The 24,939-nt window shown below is 43.3% G+C and overlaps 1 protein-coding gene across 1 annotated transcript in view; it reads right to left on the bottom strand.

Annotated features, from left to right (window-relative positions):
* LOC126413085 (lactase/phlorizin hydrolase-like) overlaps positions 1 to 24,939 on the bottom strand; it is a 202,511-nt gene that overhangs the window by 37,705 nt on the left and 139,867 nt on the right. Inside the window, exons 12-14 of the mRNA XM_050082981.1 lie at positions 23,893 to 24,080; positions 12,753 to 12,886; positions 5,912 to 6,046 (exon numbers count right to left, since the gene is read on the bottom strand). Of these exons, the coding sequence (XP_049938938.1) occupies positions 5,912 to 6,046; positions 12,753 to 12,886; positions 23,893 to 24,080 (457 nt within the window). The remainder of the gene's footprint in view (positions 1 to 5,911; positions 6,047 to 12,752; positions 12,887 to 23,892; positions 24,081 to 24,939) is intronic.

Genomic DNA, 24,939 nt, shown 5'->3' with positions numbered 1-24,939 from the left:
CACTCAGTGTAGAGTCCTCATATCAGCGTCAATGCTCACAGTGGGCATTCCTTAAGAATATGTTCTATTATGTAATTCTACAGGCTTTCGTGGCAGTTGCCACTGAAGTTAAAATCTTCTGGGTTATTAGGCCGCGTCATATTTCTACTAACGCGATCGACGTTTCGATCCCTCTGATGCGATCTTCCTCAGGATCCTATGGTGTCCACTTCTGCTAGAACACTGTTGAGATCGACGTTCTAGCAGTAGTGGACACCATAGAATCCTGAGGAAGATCCCAGCAGAGGGGTCGAAACGTCGAGCATTTTAGTAGAAATACGATGCGGTCTAACAACGCAGAAGATTTTAACTTCAATGTTCTATTGTTTGCTACTCCAAGCCGCCGTCGCAGTCAACAGATCAACGGAAACCCGACTTCTTCTGGCCTTCATTCTGTGTACCTTGTATATCCATGAAATGCGAGACAAGGACTTCATGAAAATCTCGCATGCAGAAGACTTACTCCCAGAGTAAAGACCTTATGCAGTGTGAGAATGTGCTGATAAGCAATCTGACGAAACTGAGTGATTACTTCAATAAATGATGACATATTTGAAACCGAAATATAACTGTTACTGCGTTTCACCTAAGTAATATGGAAGCTTAAAGGAAGCAACAAATGACTTCGACGTAATCGAAGTAGCGCAAAACTACACAGCCCTTTGTACCTAGGAGTCACTATAGGTCGGTTCGTGACATTGAAGCAGCATAAGTAAGAAACTTGGCTCACTAGTGAATCTACTTCACGAGATTGCCGGAAGCAGTTGGGGTGCGTACGCCCGTATATACGCTCTTCTGCTGCTGGATATTTCGCTCCTCTGTAGGGAAACAGCAGTAGGGGTAAGAACGCCCATATTCTACGGGATTCGCATAGAATATTAGTGCACGGTGTATATCAGAAAACGTTTGGTGTTGTTGAAAAACGCTGCAGGTGTAAGGAACAATAACACACGTGCTGTACGATAATCATCAAATGCATTCGCAACTGCGAATAAGGACAACCATCAGCTATAGAATGGAATGGCGACAATGAAAATCTGTGCCGGGCTGGGACTCGAATACGGATATCCCGCTTATAGCGAACGGTCGCCTGAGCATTTGGGTATCCATCCATGACGTCGTCAACCATGCGTGTACGACCTGTACTCGAACATCAGTTATGTGTATTCCCGTACAGGTCAGACGTTGTACTTGAAAGTCGCTTGGCCGGAATAGGCAGAGAAATACTATATTGCAGTGCCTGTGTTATTCTGACTCCGATGCAAAGTTCCTTTGGATATGCATTAATGTCCAAAGGGACAGGAAGCTGACTATAGAATTACCGAGTGTAATGCGGCCCTTTCGTGTAGCTGACTCTGTTTAGCACTAATGAAAGACATCCCCGACGAGAAAGATTATTCTAGCAACATACGCAATGGCTTTCTTTTCAGTTCTGTAACATATTTCAGCATTTTAGTACAAAGTAAGAGGCTTTCTTTTCAGTTCTGTAACATATTTCTGCATTTTAGTACAAAGTAAGAGAATGATCGTTTCTTGACAGTTATGTGTTACTGAAAAATTATGTGTTGTGAGGACTCCCAGATCAATTTGTCTTCCCCTAATGCCCAGAGAGCATCAGACTAGTTGAGTCATTCCTGTCCTTGTCAGATACGGACGACGAGATCAATATTTTCTTAATAAGTATTTAGACCGTAACTAGTACTAGAAGTGATCGACACATTTTCGCTGAGGTTGGTGGTGGAGATCATGTGAAGGACATTGGTTTTGAGTATACACTTTTGGATATCATACGTTTGAGCTGCTCGAAGAGGCGTAATTATACACTCCTGGAAATGGAAAAAAGAACACATTGACACCGGTGTGTCAGACCCACCATACTTGCTCCGGACACTGCGAGAGGGCTGTACAAGCAATGATCACACGCACGGCACAGCGGACACACCAGGAACCGCGGTGTTGGCCGTCGAATGGCGCTAGCTGCGCAGCATTTGTGCACCGCCGCCGTCAGTGTCAGCCAGTTTGCCGTGGCATACGGAGCTCCATCGCAGTCTTTAACACTGGTAGCATGCCGCGACAGCGTGGACGTGAACCGTATGTGCAGTTGACGGACTTTGAGCGAGGGCGTATAGTGGGCATGCGGGAGGCCGGGTGGACGCACCGCCGAATTGCTCAACACGTGGGGCGTGAGGTCTCCACAGTACATCGATGTTGTCGCCAGTGGTCGGCGGAAGTTGCACGTGCCCGTCGACCTGGGACCGGACCGCAGCGACGCACGGATGCACACCAAGACCGTAGGATCCTACGCAGTGCCGTAGGGGACCGCACCGCCACTTCCCAGCAAATTAGGGACACTGTTGCTCCTGGGGTATCGGCGAGGACCATTCGCAACCGTCTCCATGAAGCTGGGCTACGGTCCCGCACACCGTTAGGCCGTCTTCCGCTCACGCCCCAACATCGTGCAGCCCGCCTCCAGTGGTGTCGCGACAGGCGTGAATGGAGGGACGAATGGATACGTGTCGTCTTCAGCGATGAGAGTCGCTTCTGCCTTGGTGCCAATGATGGTCGTATGCGTGTTTGGCGCCGTGCAGGTGAGCGCCACAATCAGGACTGCATACGACCGAGGCACACAGGGCCAACACCCGGCATCATGGTGTGGGGAGCGATCTCCTACACTGGCCGTACACCACTGGTGATCGTCGAGGGGACACTGAATAGTGCACGGTACATCCAAACCGTCATCGAACCCATCGTTCTACCATTTCTAGACCGGCAAGGGAACTTGCTGTTCCAACAGGACAATGCACGTCCGCATGTATCCCGTGCCACCCAAGGTGCTCTAGAAGGTGTAAGTCAACTACCCTGGCCAGCAAGATCTCCGGATCTGTCCCCCATTGAGCATGTTTGGGACTGGATGAAGCGTCGTCTCACGCGGTCTGCACGTCCAGCACGAATGCTGGTCCAACTGAGGCGCCAGGTGGAAATGGCATGGCAAGCCGTTCCACAGGACTACATCCAGCATCTCTACGATCGTCTCCATGGGAGAATAGCAGCCTGCATTGCTGCGAAAGGTGGCTATACACTGTACTAGTGCCGACATTGTGCATGCTCTGTTGCCTGTGTCTATGTGCCTGTGGTTCTGTGTGATCATGTGATGTATCTGACCCCAGGAATGTGTCAATAAAGTTTCCCCTTCCTGGGACAATGAATTCACGGTGTTCTTATTTCAATTTCCAGGAGTGTAACTTCCTTTCACTGAGTAATATAACAAGAAGATCTGTAAACACGGTGTCACAAATAAAAATATTTGTACAAATTTCTCTGTTAAAAATTCGGGCTTTGAGTTTGATCACCCACTCTGTAAGAGTAATGCCAGCGTCACAAATGAAAAACTGTATGATGAGCTAAGGTGTTAGTTTTCCTCGTTGTTACTGCACCACCTACGGATTTTATTCATGTATCTGACAATATATGTTTTTCCCAATGCCATAATTCACATGCGTGCGATATCTCATACCTTCACTATTTCTCATATCTTTTTATTTCATTAGTTTATCTGTTTAAAGAGATGAGATGATGATATTCAGGCCCACTAATCGATCTGACCAGATTTCTATTCATATAATACTTTTTACGTCACAGTTACTTAAATAATTATAAATAGTAACAGATGTGTCAGTAATATACTTGAAAAGCTGATTCAAAACAATTTCCCATGTATCTAAGACATTTGTATTTCGGATAGATCGAAGTCATTTGTAGAATAACATTGTTAAGAAATAATAACAATAACAACATGTACAGCTGATAATAATAATACTAATAATAATTGAAACAATAATGACAATATGGCATCGTGAGTGCTAAAACAGAAGACTTCACCCAGACAGCAGCAGATAGTGATTCTCTGAAATGTGAAAGATCAGGTGGAAAAAGAGTACTATGCAGTAAGGTGTGCATTCAGACCTCACTGGTGATTTAATGGGGCATAAGTTGTCTTTGGAGACAGAGATATCATTCTCTACTACGAGTGAGAATCTATTCCGGTTCCTGCTACTTTTTACAGAAAACATCGAAAGTTAATGTATCTCCTGAACTGGACTTCGATTCAGAACCTTCTTGTAGACAACCTTGCAGGTAGGGTAACCACAGACACGGGTAGTCTTCTTGGGGATTAATAAACCGCTTCAGCTGTATGTAGTTCTTTATAATTGAATCACTACCTGTTTCGTGGCACTAAAGCCCCATGTTCAGGTGAACATACGACTAAAACATTAGAGCGGAAAAGCTCGGAACCTTTTTACACAACATTCGTTGTCAGTCAGAACAAAACATCGCTAACGGTCGGTATGAGTACGACAGAGCACGCGGCCGCGTCCCCTGTTTGTGATTCGGTAGACATCGGGAAGCGGACCCATCTACTATATTGGAATCAGACTGTTTTATTCAATGACATAACGGCTTTCAGCGGTGTTTTGTTCTGATTGACAACGAATGTTGGGTAAAAAGGTTTCGAGATTTTCCACTCTAATATTTTAGTTTATGTTCACCTGAAGGAGTGGCTTTTAGTGTCACGAAACCGTTAGTGATCCAATAAGAAAGGAATAAATACAGCGGAAGCTGTTTATTAATACCCTAGATGCATTCTAGCAGAGGTAAGATAAATTACGTGACTAATACATTTATTTACATTCCAGAGATACTGTATGCAAACATAAGAGTGAGTTTCCACAGTTTCATTCCGTCATTCAGAGTCGATGAGATGGATAATTTATAATTAAAACACAACGGGAACATAATGTGTAACGGATTCCATTTGGTATGTTTCAAGTGGCTTAAGACTGAATATTACATAGATGCTTCTCAAGAAACACATAAAATTAAGGACGTCATTAAAAGAATTCGAAACAAAGAATGGAACTACTGGTAGCAGCGAGGGACAAGGCTCCCATCTGCCAGTAGCTCTAGTGAATTCTGCGTAGATCTGTAGCACTATGTACTTATATTTCTGTAAATTGCCCTATTTCAAGTATGATGTAGCTGCGAACTCAATATGATTTCTATTGATCTGATGGAATTACATTTTTGTGGAAACATATGAGCTTCAACTTTATCTTCAATAAAGATAGAATCTGAACCGATGGATTATAACTGTTACTGGTGCAAGAACTTTAACGCAGCTCCCCAGCTTACTGGACAGACGTGCTAACCACTACATCACCATAGCAATGTGGCTATCACAGCTGCTCTGACTCCCCTACTCCACTTCCCTCCATAATACGAACTTCACTTCACACCTTCAGCCCATTTCCCCCGTTCTTAATCGTCAGTATTATCGAGGCTCTCATACCCTGGAACAGCACCCCAGCTTTTGTATGTAGTAAACAGCAGAGCTGAGTTCACGTCCTGCCTATGGTACAAATTTTAATTCACTGCTTTAGCTTCTGTCCTTATCGGAGATAACGTTGAGACTCACTTGTCTACAGGAAAATGTAATTCAATCAGATCAACAGATCACCTACGCTTGAGTTACAGGTAAGATTCCCTATTAGGTACAAAGGCGGAATGCTATTCCAATGTCTGAAAGTCTCGGCAATACTGACTGTTTAAGAAGGTGAAATGGGCTGAAAGTGTGGAGTGAAATATGTATTAGGGCGGGCACTGGAGGAGGATAGCCCATACATCAGTGGCAGCCACAGTGCTACGGTAGTTTAGTGAACATCTGCCTAGTGAACAGGAGATCCAGGTTCATGTCCTGGTCGTCGCAAAAACTTTAATTCATTCTTCAGCTTCTGTCCTTGTCGAAAATAATACAATTTTTGCCCTTGGATTAAAAAAGGAAATATGCCTTATTGTAAGTTCTTCGAACACTTACCAGAGGTGTGATCCCGTTCTGCAGCAACAAGTTGATGAGGTTGTTGTAGTAGTTGATACCTGCTTGGTTGATGTTGTCAACGTCTCCACTCGGTAAGATCCTCGACCACGAGATGGAAAAGCGGTACGTGTTTGCCTGCGCAGATTGTAATGAGTCACGTATGAGGAGCATTTATAATTTTTTCCTTATTTTATTTTTAAGGTATCTAATCATTAGAATCACTCTAGTTTCGCCATTACAGATGTATATCTAAATAATAGTTTAATGTGTAAATAAGCCTTTTTGTAACAAGGGGAAGGGGTTGTGAAGTCGAGATGGCTTTATTTCGTGAACACTTCAGTGTGAACCTTAACAACACGTACAGCCGATGGACAAGAATAGCATCACTTCAATAACTTTGACCGTCAAGGCAATCCTCAATGATGTTTTCGTAAGTGCTACAGACACAAAGCGCTAATTTGCATCTAAAATAATGAGTGTGCGATACGAATATGAACTGCACACACACACACACACACACACACACACACACACACACACACACGCACACACACACACACACAAACGCAGAACTCAAGTACGCGTACACAATTACATATGACGTTACCGTCAGGCGAATGCCGAAATCGGTAACCCTCTGCCCGCTTCCACCTCTCCTGATAAATAGCTGAAAAGAGTAGCGAGTCTAGAAGACGTCGTTTCTAAAATAGTCCACTCTATTTCTTGGAGTATGAAAAAAGAGCTGCGAATAAATTGTGTGTGTGTGGGGGGGGGGGGGAGGGGGGGGAGTTTGTGAACTAATAGCAGTATCAACACTCTACCATGATAGGCACAAGGTGTGGAGAAGGACCACGATTTATCCTGAGTTATGATTATGTGGTACCTGTTGCAGTCACATACAGCCATATGCTCGAACGCTACATCAAGATTTCAACAGTATCTTATAGAAGACAACACCACCTAAAATTGATGAACAATTCAACTGGAATTACAAACTTAAATTCAAAATCGTCGTATACCAGCTCCATCAGCCATTGTGGATGCAATACCTCAGATTACAGCCACGAAGTAAAAACCCGACAGTAAGCGGAGGCTTACACCTATGTGGCGAACTGAGGCGAAAAGCTATTAGGTTAAAAGTATGTATTGATCTTCTCTATTTGAAACTAAAGGCTAACTTGTTACTTAATAAATCCGAAGTTATTATTATTGTTATTTTTGCCGTTAACACCAAACGCATCGCTCGATTAACATTCTTCCTCTATTAGTCATTTCATCCTTGACGTTAATTGTGTAGCAAATTCCACAAATATTCAAAATCATTTATAACAATTTCAATAATTATCAACCTATAATTTTAGGCACACTGATTACTTCCAAATTTTATGGCACCTGAAGTCCATTATAATTCGGCGTACGCGTGAACCTACTACGATCTCTACTATAATTTTGGGCACACTTATTACTTCCAAATTTAATGGCACCTGAAGTCCATTATAATTCGGCGCACGCGTGAACCTACTATGATCTCTACCTTATTTATTACTGGCCAAGTGCTGCTTCCATCGCATTGATTTCAAAACTTGTGAACACCATATGTTACTGCATATACTTATGGACTGCCACTTATCCATATTTACTTGGAGCCTTGTGAGGTCATATGCTATTAAACGTTTGGATATTTAAAAACCATTTTGTCGCACAGCAAGCGTAGTAGCATTAGTGGGTGACCCCATATAATGTCCCTGAAGTGTAACTATGTGAAATCTGTTTTCTCAATTTTCACATTCAGCGAACTGTTTTCAACCTCCAGAAACAATAAGGTATCAGCACAAGAGTCGTTCTTTGCAATAACTTAATTGGTTATGTTATGTTATGTATACTTAACGGATTTAAATACGAAAATTGCTTGCAAAACGAGTTTAGATGAATACACATTCTACTTTTAAAAAATCCAATCCGCTTTTATACAAGATCACAGTATGCTATTGAGCGCAGTAGGTCATGGAATTCGTAATATTAGCACTGTCACTATCACGATCCTGTAGTGTGGTTCATATGTGATAATTTATTGCTGAATGAATTTCTTTCAACGGCAATCATTTTTATCCCATGAAGTGACCAGCTTGGCCCCCTACTCGAAACCCCGAGAGAGAATACCTGTCGATAATGAGACTACGTTTGAAGCCCATTTCGGGGGTTTTAAGTTGATGGAACAGCCGGAGTAACGAGTGGCACAAAGCTTTTGACAACCCACTGCCTACCTCGTAGAATCACTGGATCGCTGTGTTGGCAACACTTTCGCGCAGTATTTTAGTAACAAAAACCAAGTATATCGGGGTGCATAACAGCTACGAAGCTGGCCAAGTCTCTTGTTGCAGAGATAGCAGCACGGCAGTGGGATTTACCTCCTATGGTGCCTATCGAAACAGTGACGTGATGGACCGTGTTAATGCGTAGTCTTACCCAGACGCACGGGTAACATGACCGCCCAGCATCCTGTGATCCACTTACTAGATAACTAACATGATGACGGAGGTGACAGTAGAACTTTTGGTTTGGTCACCACGTTGGTGCGGGCGTGGAGAGGCCCCATCTCAAAATATAGCACCAGTATTAACACCCTACGGCCAGATGTTACTTTCACAATCCTTAACTGTAATATAATTTGCTGCTTTTAGAATTCTTATCAGTTCGAACACAAGGTGTCCATCTGGAATAGTGTTTCATCTTTTATTGATTACGAAGCAAGTGATAAACAACTTTTTCTTGTTTTCAACAGGATTTCTCAATCCGTTAGCATAGCTACTTTCCTGTTTTTTTCCCTAATCCGAAGTAAGCAGATTACGCAACATCCCACAGATACTTGCGAAGAAATCCTCACTGGCTATTCTGAGCCACAGACGTAGCTTGTTTCAGTAGAGCACTTTATAAATGATTAACAGTATGACTCTATTTTCAACGCTATCGCGAATGATTTTCATTTAATTTGATAACACTATCCATTTAACTATTTGAACATCGCTTCGATTACTTCACGTATAAATCAATTGTTATGACAGTAACCTATGTGAACAACATTCGCAAGTGATATAACCATCTCGCTTTAATCGTTGCAAATAATATTGTCTTATACTATATTTCTTTACGGGAAAAGAACAGATAAATTTTTTGTGGCCTTCAGTTCAAAGGATAGTTTGTTGAAACTCATCCTGCCTAAGCCTCTTCATCTCTTCATAAGTACGGCAACGTAGATCCTCTGGAGCCTTGTTACTGTAGTCAGACCTCCGTCTCACCCTACATATTTTACCCCGACACTTCTCTCCATTACCGTACTTGACGAAATATTAGTTCGGCCGAAGCACAAAATCAGTAGTGCACCGCCTAAATCGGTTGCCTGTAAGTGCTGAACGTCTATGTAGAACAGTGAACTGTCCAATACATGAATAACATTGAACACCAGATGATCAAATCCAAGCCGAACATTTTCCTCGCAGTCGCGAGAAGGGACCTTTTAATTTATGTTTTGCTCGGAGTATTCCAGATGACGCGCAATGTGACCTGCAATGTAGTCAATATGCGTAAACGACGCATCATATTGGGTCAGCAACAGTTTCAAATTACTCACTGACGACTCCATTGCCTATCTATTTCAGGCTTATCCCGAACGTCTGCCTTACTGTAGCTATGTTGTAGTATATTAAGCGAGATGTGAATGACAAAAAGGAACTGACGCCCAGGGAAATGGTGCGAATCGATTAATTGCTTTTGCGAAAAGTTTTAATTGGGCTGAAATTAATGCTCATCTAATGGCACCATTTCTATATGCTCCATTTGGATATATGCGTGCAAAAATATGTACAAAAACACTTTCTTTTGGGACACTTATGATGCGCGCCACTTCTATACTTTAAACTCGTACGAATCGATTAAGGCTCTTCACGAAAGTAGATAAATATATAGCGTCCAATTCCTTGTCGAAATACGGTGATTTAAAGTTGAGCTACAAGTACCACGTAAAATTCATTCTTCAGTGAACTGAATGTGCTGAAACGGCTTAAAGTAAATCAAATTAATACAAATGCTTTCCACGATAAAATAGAAAACTCACTGTCAAAAATCTAGCTTCATTAGGATTTTACGTGCAAAAAACGCTTTTTGTGTAAGTTTTTTTATGCTCGCCGATTCTATGTTTCAAACTTGTGCGAATCAGTTCAAGTTTTTTAAGAAGGTAGGCAAATTGACGTTATTAATGCTCGTCCTGTTGTTTTGTGAAAGCTTTATTCGATGCACGATACAGGCAACACAGTTCGAAAGACGATAAAAGATCCTACACCAGACCAGTCGTAGATTCTCTTGTTTTCAAATTTGCCACAGTTTTCCAGTTTTCCCACAGTCCGTGTTTCACCACCATACAATACTGTTCGACAAACGTACTGAAATTTCTTCCTCAAATTAAGGCCTCTGTTTGATGCTAGGAGACTTCACTTGGCTAGGAATGTCCTTTTTGTCAGTGCTAGTCTGCTTCTTACGTTTTTTTTGCTCCGTCCGTCATGTCTTATTGTGCTGCCTAGGTAGCAGAATTCCTTAACTTCTTCTACACCTTGATCAGCAATCCATATATTAAGTTTCTGGCTATTATCATTTCTGCTACTTCTCAATACTTTCGTTTTTCTTCGATTTATTTTAAATTCATATTCTGTTCTCATTAGACTGTTCGTTCTATTCAGCCTACCCTGTTATTGACACAGAGGTTAGCAACGTTATTGCGAATCGTATTGATGATATCCTTTCACATGACATTTAATTTCACTCTTGAAATAGTCTTTTATTTCCGTCATCGCTTCTTCGACGTATTGTTTTAACAGTAGAAATGAAAGACTACATCCCAGTCTTACACCATTTTTAATCTGAGCACTTTGTTCTTGGTCATCCACTCTTATTGTTCCTGTACATGTTGGATATCACCCTTCTTTCCCTATACCATATCCCTGTTTTTCTCATAATTTCGAATATCTTGCACCATTTGACATTATCGGACACTTTTTTCAGGTCAAGAAATCTTATGAATGTGTCTTGATTTTTCCTTAGTCTTTGTTCCACTATTAACCACAACGTCAGAATAGCCTGTCTGGCATCATTACCTTTCCTAAAGCCAGACTGATTGTCATCTTGTCATTCTCGTATATGTGATTGTTGTCGGTAGCTTAGGTGCATGGGCAGTTAAGATGATTATGCGGTAATTTTCTGGTCTCTCCTCTGCATTTCACACTGAGAATTCCAGTTCCACTCTTATTGTTACCGATCTTGCTTTTAATTTCACAGATGTATGTCTTGATTTTTCTATATGCTGGCTCAATCTTTCCGACAACAATTTTTTTTCGATTTCGTCAGATTTTTCGTGCAGTCATTTAGCCTGAGCTTCCCTACACTTCCTATTTATTTCATTCTCAAGTGACTTATATTTCTGTTGCCTACTTCTCTCTGAAAATTATTGTACTTCCTTCTTTCATCGGTTAAATGAAAAATTTCTTCTGTTACTCATGGTTTCCTCGCAGTTATCTTCTTTGTACCCCTGTTTTTCTTTCTATCTTCTGTGATTGCCCTGTTTAGAGATGTCCATTCCTCTTCAACTGAACTGGCTACTGAACAAGTCATTATTAAAGTATGTACAGCCTCAGACAACTTCCAGCGTTTATTACTTAGTATTTCCGTACCCCACGTCTTTGTCCATCTATTCTTCCTTACTATTCTCTTAAACTTCAACCTTCTCGTCATAAGAAGTAAGTTGTGATCTCAATGTGTACTCGATACTGGGTACGCCTTACAGTGCAGTATCTGATTTCGGAATCTCTGCCTGACGAAGATGTGATCTGACTGAGATCTTCCCGTATCTCACGGCCTTTTCAACTACATCACATTCTCTTGTGATTCCTGAACTGAATATTTGTTCGAACTAGTTGAAATTTTTGCAGAACTCAGTTAGACCCTCTCCTCTCCCATTGCTTGTAGCATGTCCATACTCTTCTGTAACCATTTCTTCCACTTCTTCCCATACAACCACTTTCTCTCTTTTAAGTATTTCAGAGTCTCCATGCTAGGATCTCAGTAGATCGGTGTACCCCTTACGACAGCGCGGCAGGGCTGCCCAGATAATTTCATTGATAATCTTTGGAATAAAAGTTTCCTTGTTACCACGAATGTCTACTGGGTAAGTCCAGAAAATAGAGATAAGAGGAAGACTGCTACAGTTATTGTGACTCTATAGCATATATCACGTAGATAAGAGTAAGTTACTGGAGTTTAAGATACATACCGTGCCTCATAATATTTATCTTATTCAATACGCGCATGGGAAAAGGTACAACATGGTTAACTGTGTGTGTTGACTCTTCAGAAGGGCATGTAATACGCCATCGAGAGGTAATACAGGGGTTTTAGACAGATATCTTCTACATTGGTATCGAAGTCGATGAAACAAGTATTAAGAAAAGTGTGATAATGGATGACAAAAAAAAAAAAGAAACAATGTGCGTCTAGTTCGGCCGGCCTGAAATATGGCATATGCCTCACACCTGTCACAACATAACCTCATGGCGAGTTCTCGTGGTGCTGCAAGAAATCGCCAGTACTCGTACCTTACGAAACTTTTCTGAGTTATGCCTACAACGTAAGGGTAATGTTTTAACCATCGAGACTCTTAGTGGTTGAAACAAATTCTTATGAGTGAAGTCAAATTCCATTTTCTTCTTCAGAGTAACAGTCACAGTCCAATACGAGGTATTTGTTGATATCGATAATTGTAGTACTGCTCAGCGACCGTTTATCAATTGATACTTACTTTCAAGTTCTTGAGGGCCTCAACGTCCTCTGCATACTTGTGGTATGAATCACACGCCACGTCTCCGTTATCCCAATTTGCGGCATAGTCCGGGTGCTCGTGCAACATATGGTCCCATATGTTCTCACCTTTGCCTGTAAGCAAACATATGGAACGTCCGAATAAAGGCAAACAAAACAACTCTACCAGTGCACGAAGATGGAGGTGTTACAACACAATGACAAATGCAACGAAAGGTGAAGAGTAAAATATGCAAGACTGACATTATATACAGTTACAGGAGCACATAAAGAGCAGAGTAACACAGGCAAATAATAGCGGGAATTCGTGGACACTTCGTATTAGCCTTAATGCGGAATAAATTGTGTGAATGTACGTTTGGCGCGTATACATCTATGGATGTGAATCATGGACTGCGAGAATCGAAGGATTTGATATGGGATGCTATTAAAGCCAGTTGAAAATTGAATGTGCTGATCAGATACGAAATGAGGAGGTTCTCCACAGAATCAGTGGGAAACTCTGACAGGAAGAAGGAACAGGACGACATTATATGAGTTAAGACATAAGGAAATGACTTGTACGGAACAAGAGTGAGCTGTCATGTAAAAATAATTTCATTTCATCTTGGTGTTGTGGTACAGCAATCTTCTCTTTCTCCAATTTAAAAAAGCAGTCGCTGGTTGCACAGTGATCTTTATTAGCTTAAAAGTTAATAAAGAACATTGTGCAACTTACGATTGTTTTTAAATACACTCCTGGAAATGGAAAAAAGAACACATTGACACCGGTGTGTCAGACCCACCATACTTGCTCCGGACACTGCGAGAGGGCTGTACAAGCAATGATCACACGCACGGCACAGCGAACACACCAGGAACCGCGGTGTTGGCCGTCGAATGGCGCTAGCTGCGCAGCATTTGTGCACCGCCGCCGTCAGTGTCAGCCAGTTTGCCGTAGCATACGGAGCTCCATCGCAGTCTTTAACACTGGTAGCATGCCGCGACAGCGTGGACGTGAACCGTATGTGCAGTTGACGGACTTTGAGCGAGGGCGTATAGTGGGCATGCGGGAGGCCGGGTGGACGTACCGCCGAATTGCTCAACACGTGGGGCGTGAGGTCTCCACAGTACATCGATGTTGTCGCCAGTGGTCGGCGGAAGGTGCACGTGCCCGTCGACCTGGGACCGGACCGCAGCGACGCACGGATGCACGCCAAGACCGTAGGATCCTACGCAGTGCCGTAGGGGACCGCACCGCCACTTCCCAGCAAATTAGGGACACTGTTGCTCCTGGGGTATCGGCGAGGACCATTCGCAACCGTCTCCATGAAGCTGGCCTACGGTCCCGCACACCGTTAGGCCGTCTTCCGCTCACGCCCCAACATCGTGCAGCCCGCCTCCAGTGGTGTCGCGACAGGCGTGAATGGAGGGACGAATGGAGACGTGTCGTCTTCAGCGATGATAGTCGCTTCTGCCTTGGTGCCAATGATGGTCGTATGCGTGTTTGGCGCCGTGCGGGTGAGCGCCACAATCAGGACTGCATACGACCGAGGCACACAGGGCCAACACCCTGCATCATGGTGTGGGGAGCGATCTCCTACACTGGCCGTACACCACTGGTGATCGTCGAGGGGACACTGAATAGTGCACGGTACATCCAAACCGTCATTGAACCCATCGTTCTACCATTCCTAGACCGGCAAGGGAACTTGCTGTTCCAACAGGACAATGCACGTCCGCATGTATCCCGTGCCACCCAACGTGCTCTAGAAGGTGTAAGTCAACTACCCTGGCCAGCAAGATCTCCGGATCTGTCCCCCATTGAGCACGTTTGGGACTGGATGAAGCGTCGTCTCACGCGGTCTGCACGTCCAGCACGAACGCTGGCCCAACTGAGGCGCCAGGTGGAAATGGCATGGCAAGCCGTTCCACAGGACTACATCCAGCATCTCTACGATCGTCTCCATGGGAGAATAGCAGCCTGCATTGCTGCGAAAGGTGGATATACACTGTACTAGTGCCGACATTGTGCATGCTCTGTTGCCTGTGTCTATGTGCCTGTGGTTCTGTCAGTGTGATCATGTGATGTATCTGACCCCAGGAATGTGTCAATAAAGTTTCCCCTTCCTGGGACAATGAATTCACGGTGTTCTTATTTCAATTTCCAGGAGTGTAGTAAACTGTGGGGTATAAAACTGTAGAAGGTGAACTATATTGGAATATATCAAACAAACAATTGAAATCGCTTTGTGTAGTGCTGAGGAGGCTGCCACAGGAAGACACGTCATTGAGGCCAGCATAAAACTGATCTTAAGACTGATGACTCTTCCGCCACTTCTCACCAAATAAGACAAACTGAATTCGTGAAGCCTGAAATTGTCAGGGGGAGACGGCGATCTCACTGTGGTTTATCAAATACAAGAATTTTAAAGTAATAAACTTTTAATGCCTACACCTCAAAATTTCCTATTATAATTAAAGTACGATAACTAGTTTCGATTGTAATGAACAACCATCTCCAGATCGTTCAAACTGCAAAAATCAGTGAAATACACTGGGGAACACCATTATCCGTTACCATGCACAGACATGCATTCGTAAATACGAATGGAATGACAGAACGTATTTAAAAAACATCACCGTGAGCAAGCCACATTGCAGATCGTAATCGCGCAGTATGACGACAGTAAAAGAAAACGGGCAGTTTCATGAGTAAAAATTGTATCGAAAGCTCATTATGCAAAGGAACCTTTGCATATACTGTTCTCAGTCTAATACCTGCTGCACTATTGCAAATTATGAGTGAAAACAGGAGACGCAACGGTTCCAAAACCGGAACCGTTGCCTATATTGTTCTCATACTAATAATTGCTAAACTGTTGTAAATAACAAGTTTTGAAATTATTTTTCCTCATGCAACTAGTCATTTTCCTTTATCGTCGCCATCCTGCAAGATTATGGACTAGATAGTGGCTTGTTTCCTGTGATATCTTTACACTACGTACTGTCATTGTCGTCGTATTTATGAATGTTTTCCAATGCGATTTATCGCTTTTTTACATTTTCGGAAGATGATTTTACATGAGAACCGAAACTAATTATCTTACTTCAGCTCTAATTTGAAAATTACGGTCTAATCATTAAAAGTTTTCTACTGCGAACAAATTTTTTATTTGTGAAACTAAATTCTTTGAAATGAGGTTTCTCCGTTATTTAGAAGGATTGCAAGATGAACATTGATATTAGCAATTAAAGGTCGAGTCAGTTACAGGAGATATATAAGCTGAAGTGATTACGTCCACACTGTGGAAGGTAATAGAATCACTGAGTTGCGCTGCAGTATGATCCCAGAGTGAAACGAGTTGCTGGTGTTAACAGTTCTGAAGCACAACAGGTCGATAGGTAATGTCATTCCATGATGTCAAACCATGATATCGATGACGATGACGATGATAATGATGATGATGATGATGATGATGCATATCGTTCGTATTTGCTGTGTACCAGAACACAGTGATGTCAATAAAATTATACCCAGGGTGATCGAGGTTACAGTATCACTTCAGGAGTATTTGGAGAACATAGACAGGGCCTCATGTTGAGAAGCGGTTCTCATTTTATCATGAAAAAGACCGTTTTTTCTTTCCGTAGATGATTTCCGTGAGATACTGGCCGTCTTCACAATTTGTGAGAATTGATAAGGTACATTCAAAATCAAACGAATAGGAGGTTGTAAAATGAAACAACACTGTTGCTTACGAAAGAGGGTGTGGTCCGTATAAAAATATTTAGGCCCCAAACTTGCCGCTAGAGAGACATGGATACACTCCCACGTGACGACAGAACGAGCACGTACACGCATCAACCTTCACTGCGGTCAGTCGTGCTGGAAACAATGGAGGCCTGAGAAGGAAAGCAAAGGGGAGTAGTGCGTTTCCTAACAGCGCAAGCAGTGCGGCGAACGGAAATTCAACAATCAAGGGCAGAAGTGTACGAAGAGCACTCCATATCCGTTGCACGGGTGAAGACGTGGCACACGTGATACGTGGAAGGACGGACGTCGTTGGCGAATGAAGCACAATCTGGAAGACCACGTCCCATTACCAATACCATTGTCCAGCGCGTGGAAGCCCCGATTGTCGGTGAGTTAAACGTGGGAGCCACGGCCCCAGAGATGGGATGGAGTGTCGGAAATGCAATTAACACACAGTTCTCTGCCTACGCTTGTGTAACCCTGGAATTTCCGTTCCCCGCAATCCTCTCGCTGTAAGGAAACGCACTAAACCCCTTTGTTCTTCTTTTGAAGCCTCAATTTCGCTCTTTATAGAACTACTGATCTAGCAGACGGTCGACATGTGCACGAGCTCCCTCTGTCGTCGCATAGGTCTGCGCCCATGTCCGTCTAACGGCGAGTTTGGAGCTTCATCGCTCTTATAGGGACCACATAATCCCCCGTAGATAATAGCATTATGAGCCATTCAGTGGTTTTAATTTTACAGCTCCTAGCTCGTGTATTTTTCAATGCATCTTATACAATATTACATAAGTACAAACGAGTGTCCTAACAGTGCAAGTAGGAGCTACTACACTGTAGGTATAATAGATACGAGATTTGTGTTTCGGTCAGGTTGGTTTCACCCTTTACTGATGTGCCATAAAATATGAGCGAGCTACTTTCGTCTCTTGGACAGTGCAGGCGTGTCACTAAGTGTTCCTTGATTTTCTTCCTGAAACTGATGGTCGGTACGCGGTTCTGATTAAGCATAACAGCGCAATCAGGTTAGTGCACTGCATAAAGCCGAAAAGTAGCATTCCAGCTACAACACCTGAATGGTCACCAGGAATGGACGGTGGCCATTATAGCGTTGGAGGCGGCCTGCCGCAACAGAAAGATGTTTGTAATGGATGATTGTTTTCCCAGTGCCTGCACGGTTATCTACTTCCCGCTGTGATTTTTCAGTATTGTCGAAGACTTCATTCGCTTCACAACTGGAATTCAGTTCCGTGTGGAGATTCTTTGTTGAGAGTAGTTCATTGCTAATAGTACTGCTACAAATTTGGTACAAGGGCGTGAGTAGTCTGCCATTTCATTTTCAGCAGTTGAATACGAGTGTCTGTATTCAGCCAGGACCACTTGCATTGGAAATGAAATGAACGTTTGGCGTCATTGGCCGGGAGGCCCCTTACCGGGCAGGTCCGGCCGCCTTGGTGCAGGTCTTATTACATTCGACGCCACATTGGGCGACCTGCGCGCCGGATGGGGATGAAATTATGATGAAGACAAAACAAAATCGAGTCCCTGAGCGGAGAAAATCCCCAACCCAGCCGGGAATCGAACCCGGGCCCATTAGGACGGCAGTCCGTCACGCTGACCACTCAGCTCTCGGGGCGGACGCCACTTGCATTGAAGGATATCAAGATGTCCAAAACACATGTTGAAATGTAGTAGAAGATAGTCTGCAGTTAGAGTCTCAAAAAAGAGCTGATATTTATTCTAACAGGAATTAGAATATTTGTGGAAGATGGGCCCGCATTTGTGAATTTTGACCAAAATGCGGTTATTTAAATCCGGCAGTGCTTAGACCATTTTTTTTAAAAATGTAGCTTATTCGGGGCGGGGTGCACTCAGCCTCGTGATGCCAATTGAGGAGCTACTCGACCGAATAGTAGCGGCTCCGGTCAAAGAAAACCATCGTAACGACTGGGAGAGCGCTGTGCTGACCACACGCCCCTCCTATCCGCATACTCAACTGAGCTTGACACGGCGGTCGGATGGTCCCGATAGGCCACTTGTGGCCTGAAGACGGAGTGCATTTATTCGGGGCGGCGACTTGTTGAAGTATGTAACCAGTGAGTCCACCACTTCACATCAGAAAGGAAACAAAATCTCGAAGCTGTAGCTGGAAGCCATGGCCTTGCATCAAAAAATGCGATTTCATCTGCCTTAGAAGATACGACCAGAATTTCTGCCATACAGAAGGGATTCTTCATATCAGTTACCTCGAAGAGGATGAAACTTTCCAAGGTCTGATGATAAGATAAATGGAAAAAATACGTGGTGAGACTGAACTGAAAAATAAAATGAGAACATCTTTCTTCAGAAAGCTGAGCCCGGCAGGATCATTAGAGATAGTACCTATCGGATTATCCAGCTAACAGTAAGATTTGACACCCGCCACCAAGTAAAGTAGTTCATAGTTTGAAAAGATTTGAATTTCGATAAAGTTTACTTGCCCATGTATGTATAACAGAGCTACAAAAACGAAATTCGTGTATGACAGCTTCTCGCTTCAAAAGTCCTAGAGTTGGCTGACCTGTAACCTGATTTTATGTTTTTAGTTTATGAAAAACAGCTATTCGCTGTAAGGTGGGGAGCTTGTCCCCTTGGTTTCGAATGTTATCTTAGCGCTGAAAAGAAGTTGCAGACCTTGTTATTGAATCATAAAAATCCGTTTCTAACATTTATGACATCACAGACTACTGACAGAAAACATTAGGAACAGCGATGAAAAACTACGAAAATGATGCTTTTGTCAGTAAAGGTTGCAAGAGTCTCGCGCTATGTACCCCTCCAGCCACATTCGCACATTGTATTCCTCTTCCACGTTATTCAGTTCTCGATATTTTAGTCCCTCTACTGGGATTACCTTCAGGGTTCCACTGGCCTTCCAAAGAATCTACTATCAATGACAACACCCACGAAAGCTGACAGATTTATGAAAAGAAATAAAAAAAATGGCATCTCCGTGGTTCATCACGCTTACACCGTGCGCCAGTGTCTCTAGACTTGGTAATGGCCTCAATTCTTCAGGTATGTCATATGTGGCTGAAGCTACTCATTGATGATTAGATTCCTTAGAGTTACCAGATAATCCCAGACATCTTTGTGGGATTCAGACCAGCAGCTTTACATGCAAATGATACAACACTTCTCGTAAACTTTGGACAGTCTGCACTCAAAAATGAAAAAATCGGGCAATTTCAGTCATGGGTTCACTGACGCATCCTTTCTTTGAAACTGCCACGCTCAGTCGAGATCAAACATGGAACTTATGAGTGCAAGGCTGATGTCACCTTGGAAGACGGGAGTATCGCAGCGTACAGGTCATTATGGAGATGTACAGGAAAGGTTACGGCAGCGAGATTCTTAAAGAGTACATGCTGGATAATTTTTACGGTAACCTGAGTGAATGACTCAAGTCATGGTAGGAATACCCTTCGAAGGACCAAGTTTTCCCTGAACCACACCCTCCACACATTTCGGAATAAACGCATGTTTTGGTCGTCTGTGCACTTGACGCTTTCCATCATTTGAAAAGATGAAAAATCGAGACTCATTCGACCACACTACACGTCTCCAATCAGTTACTATTCTGTCTCTGTGTTGACTGTCCCACTGCACACATGGAGCTTTATGTGATGCGTTGAACAATGGCGTTTTGCGACGTAGCAGGCTCCAACTTTCGCTTAAACGCATTTCCGTTCGAAATGTTCGCTCAGAAACCGGTTGATATGCACCTGGATTAGCTGAGAGCAGCATTCCCTGACACAGGACTCTGTTTACTGTCGGTTGGGGTCTTTTTACAGTCACCGTTCATACGTAGCATTACATGCAAACGGTTCATCACTTCTTGTAGACACGCGTGACAGTCTGCATTCAAACACAAAAAAATCCGGGAACTTCAGTCACGGGTTCACAGGCATATTTGTTTCTTCGAAACTGTTACTCTCGATCCGGGCATGCGATCTGCACATGTAAGGCAGGCGCAGACTGGATCGTAACCTATCCCCCTTTCGCGGGCAGGTGCTCTACTCAGTCGATTGTTCAAGCACGACTCATGAGCCGCCCAGTACCTCTCTCTTACTTTGCAATCTTTTTTTAAGGTTTTCTCCTACATGGCTTGCAAACTAGCACTCCCAGAAGATACTGCGGAAATGACTTTCACATATTTTAGGGGATTGTTTTCAGACTGACTTTAACTTTGCAACAGAGTGTGCTGAGTATGGTTGGATATTTCAGCACGTCAAGCAATTTCCCGCCAGTCACAGTAAGCCACGCAGTTTTAATGTCCTTGGCACTTTAAGACTCATGCATATCCCGCCCTATACTGGAAATTTAGTCTGGGGACAACACCATCTGATCAGTAGTATTTGGACACCCCTATGTAATGCGAAAAATAATAGGAGAAGTCACGAGAGAGAGACCTGCCAGCATGTAAAGAAGCGTTAACAACAGAGTGGCTCTGTCAGGAGAGCTCAATGATTTGGAACGTGGATTGAAGAACAAATCCATCACAGACATTTCATCCCACAGCGGACCTCATGCACTGACAGTAGAGCATTGCGGAGCGTGGTTGTAAGAATCGCATTAAATCAGTGAAAGTAATCACTCTCGAGTTTTAATGTACCATCCGCATTCCAAATTGCACAACGACCGTTCTTATGGATTAAAGGGATACAACAGCGCCTCACAAAAGCCACACATTTCTGCACTCAGTACTGCGCGATGCTTAGGTGGTGCAAACATCGACGCCACTAAACTGTGGATGACTGGAAACGACTGACCTGGAGTGTTGAATAGCCGTTATACCCTGTGGAGGTCCGTTGTAAGAGTGAGGGTATGGCGATTGCCTGGAGAACTTTACCTACCATGATCTGCACTGGCAGCAGTAAAGTACGGAGGAGGTGGTGTTACGGTGTGGGAACGTATTCGTGGGTAGTGTGTGGTCCGCCTCTGGTGCTTAAGAAAACGCCAAATGCAGAAGAATACGAATACTTTTCACAGCATTGTATACTGCGGACAGTAGAGGAACATTTAGGACGCAATCGGGATGACGACGGTTCAATCCCGCGTCCGGCCATCCTGATTTCGTTTTCCGTGATTTCCCTAAATCGCTCAAGACAAATGCCGGGATGGTTCCTTTGAAAGGGCGCGGCCTATTTCCTTCCCCCTCCTTCCCTAATCCGATGAGACCGATGACCTCGCTGTCTGACCAACAGTTAGGAGACAATGTTTACGTAACGTGACAACGTTTCGTCATAAAGCAGCATCTGCGAGACAATGAATTGTAGATAATGACGTTCCTGAAATTTAGTGGCATCAACCCAAGGGAATGAGTAGTAATGTCGACTTCACTCTAGACGCTAGCGTCCAGAACCACTACCCTCTCTGGTTTCGGCTCTTTACTCCGAAGTTATTCAGACATCTCATTGAAAGTGTCCCCAGTATTGTTGCCTGGATACCTTTTATTTACATATTTAACCTGATGCGGTGAAGGTCATCAGGCCTTCTCCTACATCGGACTATTGTTTCACACGTACAATATCTTTTCTACATCACAGTTCCCTAAGAAATACAATTTTAATATAAAAACAATATTAAAATGATACGAGCGTCTGAAGTGGCAATGTGAGTAAACAGTATTACAAACTAATAAAGTTAGTTCCGGCAGTACTTGTAGTACTGGAGCTAGTACCACCAATTATGATAATAGTATAATAATAATAATAATAATGTCAATAATAACAATAATGATAGTGCAAAAAAATGAATTTATAGATGTACAGGTAGATGATTTCTGTTGTGGCGAGTACTGCGGAAAGGAAATTTAAGGAGAGAAAGAGGAAGATCTGGTTGGAAAAAGGATGTGCAAGGGTTATGAGCGGGTACAGGAAGAATGGTAACCCGTATTGTTACTTCAGTAGATATGTCACTAATTGTCTTTTGAAGGTGGAGATATTATTCAGTCCACTAATATGATGCGAGGAGACATTCCAGAGTCAAGTTCCTGGCAATGCCAAGAACTTCGAGAAAGTGACTGAACGATGGAACGGGACATAACGGATAGTGCTGTGATGGGAACGGGTATTTCTGCCATGTCGATAAGACCGAAGAGAGATATGAGAAACAGTGTACGTTCCGAAGACGGTGGAGAAGACAGCGGTCGTGTATATGTCTGTGTCTGCACACAGACTAGCTGTGCATATGATGGTGAAATAAAATCAAAGAGTCGAACATTAAAGATATAGCGAACACAGCCATTTATAAATAGTTCCAGGCGCAGCGAACTTTCCTGACAAAGGCATTGCAGGGTAACATCGCTGAGATCAATAATTGGAAGTATAATTATTTGTAGAAATTTCTTTCACAGATCAACAAGGATTAGTTTTTTATATTTCTTTAAGGCTTGGAGAGATGGTGATCCCTTCTTGCACATTGTAGTTGTGTGCTTAGTCCGATTCAATGGTCCACTCGCATTACTGCTGCTAGATTCTTTGCTGAAGGAGAGGAGTTGGTATTTGTCCCATTTACGATTAACGATGGTAGGAATTACTGGTAAATCTGGCTAATGAGACTAGAATATTAAAATTCATGGCAAAACCTTCAGCTGTTATTTATTTTGCCCAATTAGCTGATAGTTTCGGTCAATGGCCGTTATCAAGCTTAGGAGGTAGGAGAGGGCCTGATGACTTTCACAGCATCAGGTTAAATATTTAAATAAAAGCTATCCAGGCACCGGTAGGAAAGTTACACCATGATTTGAACAAAAGTAATTTGCTCTTTTAAGGCCAGCCTAGCAAGTAAACAATTTCTCACAATAATAACTCTGTACGATGGTTTTCTTTAAGAAGCATGTCCTCATCGACAGCTAATAAGACACTCAGTGACCAGTGAGTGTCTCTAGATATAGTTTGAGCTATACCCTGTGCCCATTGTGATTGTGCACACAGATCGGTATTAAGATTCTCAATATCTTTCTCCAGATTTATTGGTTTTGCTCGAAGATTCAATTGGATGCCATCAACGTACATTGCAGTAGGACAAAATTGAAGACTCATCATTTACATACAACGAAAAGAGCAGAGGACCTAACAGCGAGCCCTGGGGGACGCCTGATACCTTTGCTCATATATATACCTTTGATCATATATATATATAACCACCGATAACTATGACGTCAACAGTGGAGAGTCGCGTGACCTCTCAGCATAAGGTCTACACTCTATCTCCAAGGAGCCCACTGTTCTCTTATGTGGGGATAACTTATTCATACAGTGGTGTAAGTTGCAACACCACTGAGAATCATTATTGGTGCGAAATGCCGCGTGAAGCCGTGGGCTAACTAGTGGCCACTCACCGTCCTCGTTCCAGGCACCCTCGATCTGGTAAGCTGCCGTAGCTGCGCCGAACATGAAGCCGTCGGGGAACGTGTTGACCGCGTCTGCCCGCTTGATGCGGATGGCCGACCGGTTGCCCACGGCGGCCGCTTGGGCCACCACGAGCCCGGCGGCGAGCAGCAGCAGAGTCCTCGTCGGCACCATCGCTCTCTTTGCCCGGAAGCCCCAGTGCGCTTATTCCCGCATCGGCTACCGTTTATAGCTGGTGGCAACCACAGATTTCCCGATAACCCTGGCAGCGGCGATTGGTCCAGCGCTATCTAATTATAGGTTGTAGCGTCCGCATGCTCACTCTGACAACCGTATCTCTAGCTATTCATCTTTTGACTAAATCCCATTAATCCTATTTGTGTGTACGTGGTGGTTAGGGGCGGAGAAAAGGCGGCTTTGTAAGTAATTTCTTTTTACTTAGTGCGTGCGTTTTCCAGTTGTATCCCTATGTACAAAAAATACATGGAAGATCTTCGTCCCCGCCCTGGTGTATAACACATATACACACCAATTTACGAAACCAGCTACAGTTAACGTGTTCTCACAACAAATAGGTGGGAAAATTTGCGAGACATATTACAAGAACGTAGCTAACAAAAGTTAGCGAACCAGTGTGGACAGCAGAAATAACAGAGGAATAAATAGTTGCGGTAAGAATTGTGGTGGGCAATATGTTAGTAGGTTGATTTGGGTGGAGGGACTAAACAATGAGGTCATCCGTTCCACTGGATTAGGGAAGGAAATCACCGTGCCGTTTCAAGGGAAGCATCATGGCATTTTCCTGAAGCGATTTAGGGAAATCTTGGAAAATCTAAATCCGGATGGCCGGAGGCGGGTTTGAACCGTCGTCATCCCCAATGCGAGTCCTAACATGTATGAACAGGTGAAATACCCTCACATTTCAGGAACGTAATAATTCAAATCCCTAAACAATCAGGTGGTGACAGATGAGAACATTACCTAGCTATCACTTTGATAAATCATGGCTGCAAAATACTGGCACGAATTCCTTGCAT

The sequence above is a fragment of the Schistocerca serialis genome, chromosome 7 (assembly GCF_023864345.2).
Source record: "Schistocerca serialis cubense isolate TAMUIC-IGC-003099 chromosome 7, iqSchSeri2.2, whole genome shotgun sequence".
Taxonomy (NCBI): Eukaryota; Metazoa; Arthropoda; class Insecta; order Orthoptera; family Acrididae; genus Schistocerca; species Schistocerca serialis.
This window is presented reverse-complemented; position numbering and strand designations above follow the sequence as displayed.